At 38.7% G+C, this 7,500-nt stretch overlaps 1 protein-coding gene across 1 annotated transcript in view; it reads left to right on the top strand.

Moving 5' to 3' along the window:
- The window catches only part of LOC143041130 (uncharacterized), a 47,976-nt gene that overhangs the window by 38,612 nt on the left and 1,864 nt on the right, over positions 1 to 7,500 (top strand). The window contains exons 3-4 of the mRNA XM_076212885.1: positions 3,615 to 3,742; positions 6,114 to 7,500. The exon at positions 6,114 to 7,500 is cut by the window's right edge and continues 1,864 nt beyond it. Coding sequence (XP_076069000.1) covers positions 3,615 to 3,742; positions 6,114 to 6,301 — 316 coding nt within the window. The 3' untranslated portion in view covers positions 6,302 to 7,500. The remainder of the gene's footprint in view (positions 1 to 3,614; positions 3,743 to 6,113) is intronic.

A 7,500-nucleotide genomic window follows, 5' to 3' on the forward strand; every position in this document is an offset into this window, starting at 1 on the left:
TCCGAGGTCGTAAGTTCTTCGAGGCAGTAAGCCTTTCGAGGCTGTGAATTCTCCGAGGGTGCAAGTTCTCCGAGGGTGCAAGTTCTCCGAGGGTGCAAGTCCTCCGAGGGTGCAAGTCCTCCGAGGGTGCAAGTCCTCCCAGGGTGCAAATCCTCCGAGGCTGCAAGTCCTCCAAGGGTGCAAGTCCTCCCAGGGTGTAAGTCCTCCGAGGGTGCCAGTCCTCCGAGGGTGCAAGTCCTCCGAGTGTGCAAGTCCTCAGAAGTTGTAAGCCCTTCGAGGATGCAAGTCCTCCGTGGTCGAAAGTCCAACGAGGGTGCAAGTCCTCTGAAGTTGCAAATCCTACGAGGTTGTAAATCCTCCAGGGTAATAAATCCTCCAAGGTAATAAGTCCTCCAAGGTAATAAGTTCTCCAAGGTAACAAGTCCTCCAAGGTAACAAGTTCTCCAAGGCTCCTCACGTTGTTGCATCGGCCATTGATATTGGCTCAGGCGAGAAACCCGCCAGCTAACAACGGACCCTCAAGTGAGGGAAATTCTTCTGGCCCCAAAAGTAGTGATCGAAGAAACTAACAACGTATATCCATTTCCATCTGTATACGCAACCCAGATATGTTCAATATTGGGTGTCATGATATATATATATATATATATACATATAAAATATATATATATGTATATATATAATATATAAATATGTATATAATATATATATACACACACACACACACACACATATATATATATATATATATATTATATATATATATATATATATGTATATATATATACACATATATATGTATATATATATATATATATACATATACATATGTATATATATATATATATATATATATACTGTATATGTATATATATATATATGTGTATATATATATATATACATGTATATATATGTATATATATATATACATATAGTGTTTGTGTGCGTGCATGTTTATATATATACATATATATTTATATATATATATATATATATTGTGTGTGTGTGCGTGCGTGTGTGTTTGCGTGCGTGTGTGCTTGCGTGTGTGTTCGTGCGTGCGTATGTGTGTGCGTGCGTGTGTGCATTCGTGTGTGTGTGTGTGTGTGTGTGTATGTATGTGTGAGTCTATTGGCGAATACCATAAAATTGAATATTAGGATTTAGAGGAATTATTAGAAAAAATGAAAGAAGTAATGAAGATGGTGAAGAAGGGGCAAGAAGAATTGAAGGACTTCATCGTGAAGGCGGTAAAGAGATGGAGTGACGATGACGACAATGATGATTCGGAAGACGAAGTTAGGACTCCACCACGTAAACGACCTAAAGCGTCCAAAGATGTTGTTATTACCGGTACTGGAAAAAACCCTGTATGGGTTCCTCTCTTTTATTATCTAAACCAAACCGAACAAATCATACATTAAAACAATGAGGGCGGAGCCCTGGCCGCGAGGGAAGCGAGCAGCGCCGCAGTCCAAGCACCCATGGCGGAGCCATGGCCGGCGTCAGCCGGGTGCTTGTATTCTATGAAATATAACTTTACAACAATTATTCGTATTTCAATGTAAACTATACTAGCCCTACCTCAGCTTGACGACTTTTATTCTCTTTTTTATCGTTCACTTTTATTATCGTAAATTTCTTTTGTTGTGGCCAAGCAGTGCCACAAAGATTGTTCTGTTTGCTGATATGCAAAATCTTGTGATTACTTACTGAGAGTTCGTTCAGTTTAGTCCCCAATTCTCCTTTACTGCGAATAGTTGTTGCGCCTTGTACTAGTGAGAACACTCGAGCGTGGTCCATAATAAGACAGAACTGTCCAAATGTGCCTTTCATAGCTGTCTGCAAGAAATCTCTTTGGTCATAAGGATACTACTGTATATTGAAATATAGTATCCTCTAAAAGAACTGAATATCTATTAGCGTAGCTCCGATATATCATCAGTTACATTCGTGAGTCCGTAATAGTATATTCGGTATCCCCCGATCTGGAGCATGCGGACTACATGTTAATCTTCTATGACCATCAGGGACTTGCCTTGAGTGCGAGGGACAAAAGAGGTAATGCATGTCTCAGTAAAGTGCCCCCGTGTATATGCGACTTTACTGATTCCACACGTTTGTTGAAAAGCACTGTCAATTTGAATTCCTGAATATATTTGATTATTTTCTCACAAACGTTACATTTTTTACCGTCTTTCCAGCTTTACCTCAACATTATGTCATCTTCCATGTATCCCGTCAGTATCACAGTTTTTAGAGACAAATCAAATGAAGACTAGCTCATACATTTGGAACTGTTTTACCTCATGAAGCGGAGACTTTGATTAACTTCATGCATGTCTAATGATTTAAAGGAAATTGAAAAAAATCGCATTAAAAGATTCCACTCAATTTAAAGAGATTATACTAAAATCTTCTTTCCCCGCTGTCATCATTGTAAATGTATAACGTCTCAAACTGAAGAAAGATATAATGTAACAAAATTTCTCCTAAAGCAGTATATGTTAATAGCTTCAACAAAGAAGGGAAAACAGAAAAGATCCCGAAAATGAAATTAGGATTTTTTTTAAACGAAGGTGACTTTCCTAGAAAGAATCATGTCTTGTCTTTTTTTTATTGTCAAAAACTGTGATGCTACAAAAGGGACAATGTAGCAGACAGCAAAGATACAACAATTATAGTCCCTCCTTAATTGCATCCAAAAACGTTCATCCATATTTACGAATGGTCCACACCCTATCAAATTTTATAATAAATAGATACCAACTTTTTACTCCCCCTTTTCAGCAAGTTTTGCTTTGTCGCTTTATACAACTCATTCCACGTCATCACAGATATATATATTTCTTACATTACTCTTGTAAAAAATTTTTTAGATTTGATTAAATTTTACAGTTTTAAGCTGGAAAATTCTTATGTCAGCGTTATTACACTTTCTAACACGGTTATATGGACAACCACTTCCTTTAGAGTTTAGACATTTCAATTTCCGAAGCAAAATTTTACTTTTTTTTTGTTTTGTTACAGTTTGTTCTTGTCTGCGTTGATGGAATAATGTTCAAGTGAAAAACGCGAAAAATACTTCTATTCAAAGACAATTAAATCGCAGATTTGAAAGTTTCACTATTTGGATAACTGGATGCAAATTCCGAAAGAACATCATACATAAGAAGGCTTATCTACTACATTCAGGAAAAGTTGGATGAGATGGGAGATGAATAAGTGTGTAGGAACTGACAATCACAACATACTACATAGTGGATTTTCTCTTTTTTCCCTCGCTATATTTCTGAGATCGCTCTCTCTCTCTCTCTCTCTCTCTCTCTCTCTCTCTCTCTGTGTGTGTGTGTGTGTGTGTGTGTGTGTGTGTGTGTGTGTGTGTGTGTGTGTGTGTGTGTGTGTGTGTGTGTGTGTGTGTGTGTGTGTGTGTGTTTGCGTGTGCGTGTGTGTGTGTGTGTGCGTGTGTCTCAGTTCTCCCCCTCTCTCTCCTCTTTCTATCCTTCTCTTCTCTACTTTCATTACTTTTCTATACATCACCACTCGCACTCATCAAAAGGTGTTGCTCAGTCGCAGGCGGACTTTAGTCACTTTAGCTGGAACACGTCTAATTTCAGGGTGTCAGGCCCGGAAGACCGATACCGGCTTCGGGTCTCTGGTTACAGCGGCACAGCCGGTGACAGTATGCGTCACTCCAATCTCCAGCAATTCTCCACCTTTGACCGCGACCACGATCAGGAAGACTGTAAGTACGGGACGAATGAGGACTTGTTTGTACAACGATGTAATGGTAAAGTCTAATATTAGTCTAAAGTATTTTTGAAAATTTGAGAAAAAAAATCATCAAAGCTTTAGTAGTTCCACTAAAACATAGACGTATATACAGTAGGTATACCATTTTATATATAAAAAAGATGTAGATAATACGTCAGATTGAACGGAAAAAAATCTTTGGTTAGATGAGATGATGATATTATCATCGGGAAAGGAAGCTTTGAATGGTGGCATAGAGGAATTGATTTGGAATAATGGTGCATCACATAAGTTCTAATTCTTTTTGATTGGGACTCATGATTGAACTGAAAAATATAGATTTGAATGATGTAATGAATGCTCTTCTCGTGTTTTTCTAGCGAAAGGATTATCGTTATTTTCATTGGTGAAAATGTCAGCATGCTGTCGCGCTCCGGATCAAAGAGCAACTGTCATGAGTGTGTGTGAAGGGATCAACTTGTTTCACTATTTAAAATGCTTTAGCCACGTCATAATTACAGAGTTGGGATTACTTTATCTAAATGAATGGCTCTCATGGCGCGATGAGCTTCTTGCAAATATCATATTAAAGGAGGTCTCCATGATTTTGTCATTAAGCCAATAAGAAACTGTAAATGGGGCAGTCCCAGAAGGAAAAAAATATATGATGCCCTTGGGCTAGAAGGTGGTTGTGCAAACGCGAAAGATGTGGTTGGATGAGATAACTATACCTGTATTAGTCTTAACTGTGTGATTGTGTATTAGCCCATTTTCAAAGAACACCTTTGAAAACGGGCTAGATACTTGAAAATATCTTGAAAATATGTGGCGGTAAACTGAAATACATTTGTGCATGTATGTCTTATCTCTAATTGAGGCACATCTCTTAAGGCAAGGCAGGAGTTACTAAGTGCCTTGGAATGTAGATGAATGTCCTGAGGTTGAATACTGCTCGCCAGAGAGATATGTTCTTACTTGAGGAGATAAGAATAGAGATATCAGGGTCCCACTGTCTCTCTGTTAGGCCAGAGAACCCTCTCCTTATAATCTCCTGACATCATACATGGGGGATGTATTTGTATCATCCAATATCACCAAGTTCTTTCATGAGTGTAAATTGTCTAGATGGAGGGAAAGGGACCGGAGCTCTAAGGATTTAATTTACCATGGTTGATTTTTGTGTATTTCTCTACAGAGGTGTTTTACTTTGATAAGGGTTTCATAAAACTATGTTTTATATATTTCTGAACACTAAGTATTTTCATATCCTAAGTAGTCATACCACGTGAAATTTTAGTCATGTGTAGATGCACTATATTGCATGGGTCACTTTGTTGGATAAGAATCATTTTGAATTAACTATATCACTCATACTTAGATGAAATTGTCTTGAATTAGAATGGTATCTTTTATACCAAACTGTTCTACAATATATTGCGGCAAAATTGATTAACCATGCAGTGCCATTGTTCAGGAACTTACATTGATGCTGTGCAGTGTAAACTTTGCTTGAAGTAGTCTGAAGTTGGTTGTACCCAATGAAGTAAATCAAAATTGGGTACCAAACCTCTTGTGCGTATGGCTTAAGGGTCTACCTAAACCATCCCTGATATGTTTAGTACTTTCATTGTAACATTCTAGAACGGTTATCAGGTATCGCAAGGTACCCAATTACCTCCCAGTATTAAAAGTTAGAATACAATAATATCATAACATTGAAGTTTCCCCCAGAAAGAAAAATAAGAATCATATAATACATCATTATTTCATTTGCAAAGGAAAATTGCATCATAGTATACATTTCATAGAGAACACTCCTCAAAATTGTGTATGTTGTCCTCCATTGGGATTCAATGGAGTCAAACATCCCTCCAGCGCTATTAATGGCAGTGAATTGAAAGGACAGGTATTATTACATCCTTAATAATATTACTATCATTCTTTCCGTATTTATTTTCCAAATGGTTCCATATTATTTCTAAAGTTATAGTTAATTTAGATGCTATTATATGGAGTGCTATTCATTTTCTATAACACTCTCCTCCCAGCTACACACACACACCTGTTTGTACTACACTCTTTCTCGGCTCTTGACCTAAACCCTTCAAAGTCAGAGGGCATATTTTGTAGATTTTGCTCAGAATAAGAAAAGACGATTTTAGGTATTCATGGGATTTATTCTGATATCAGGGATATTGGTTAATTGAAACCCCTTCAGTCCGAGACCAACCCCTTAACAGCATAAAATCGTTATCCATAGCCGAGAAAGTGTTTGAAAAACAAAACAAAACGATGTTGTATTGTGTTGAATGGGTAAATATTGTTTAACTTGATCAATGCCTCATGAACTTCTCCTATTTCAGGGAGCAGCTGTTCACGGGCGCGCGGCGGAGGTGGTTGGTGGTGGGGTCGCTGTGCCTGCACACAGCCAACGGGGCAATATCGTCGAGGGCACTACCACGGAGAAGAGCGTGGAGTCACCTGGTGGCACTGGAAGGACACCAACTACTCGCTCAAGACCCTCATCCTCAAGATCCGGGCCAAGGAGTAGTGGCAGTCTCCGCCTCCCACCTCCTGGAACTTGAGCCGAGTCACGGCCGCATGCGTGACACGTGACACTCGCTCTCGGCACTCATCCTCGTCTTCGTCATCATAGGGCGAGGTTTAGTTGCCCCCTACCATTCGCTCCTCAGATTCACGCCAAGTCCTGAGGATGACTCGGTATAGGTGACTTTAACAACCCACCCCCAGGAGCAAGACCAACCTCCGTTCTTCATCTTTAATGATCATGAAAGGAAGTAACGGTTTACATTAGTTGCCCAAAAGATTTTGACAAGACACTTGCTGCTGCGGAATGATGTTAACTCTGTCATCGCATTCTGAAGCAAACCTCCATCCAGGAGAATTAGAAAAAAAAAATAAAAAATAAAATCACCTTCCTCTTACTTTCTCGGGATTGCCAGAGGGAGTGATATTATACAATTTCTTCATCCGCAGAAATTCGTATATTGTGGGCTTCATTCAATTACCAGAAGTATTTGATGTACGTGTTACTATAATTTTCGTTTTCCAGATGAGAGCACACTCAATGTGTCCTCCTCAAATTCACCTCTCTCATTGGCACTACTCCATAGTACCCTCCACCAATGAGACTTCCGTACGCTGAATCATCAATACATCTACTTCATGGAGGATATGATAGGTTTCTGTATTTCATAACAGCCTTCATCACGGACTTTCTGTCTTTGCGGTCAATAGTGAGTTGAGTCGCCGTAAATCATCGTGGAAGCAGGAAAAAAATATTACTGAAAAATGCAATCTTGTATTGGTGTAACATCACATTTTTCGAACCTCAACGACGAAACTTCACCAAACCTTGGTAACTGATGGGAAGCACTACGTCAACTTGGAATCATAAAGATTCTTTTAATTTGTAGAAATATAATTGGTTTAGTAAATTTTTTCTTCAAGAGGTAATGAATAAAATGATCAAAATTCACTGCTAAGTAAGTAAGTTGAAGTTCTGATCATTCATTTTCTGGATCGTCCTGTTGAATTGCAGAATCAGACTAACATCGCACTGCTGGTTAAACACTACATACTCTGTAGTTACCATTACCCTTGCTTGATCAGTCTAGTCTCTACAGGTACTCTCCTTTCTATTGAGCCTCATCTCTCCTTTCAGTTCAACGTGAACAAATTTCCTTCAAGCATGCACGGATGCCTCTTTTATCTTTTCTCTCCAGGCAA

Source organism: Oratosquilla oratoria, chromosome 2 (genome assembly GCF_046742065.1).
Source record: "Oratosquilla oratoria isolate Oo_2021 chromosome 2, ASM4674206v1, whole genome shotgun sequence".
NCBI classification, from domain to species: domain Eukaryota; kingdom Metazoa; phylum Arthropoda; class Malacostraca; order Stomatopoda; family Squillidae; genus Oratosquilla; species Oratosquilla oratoria.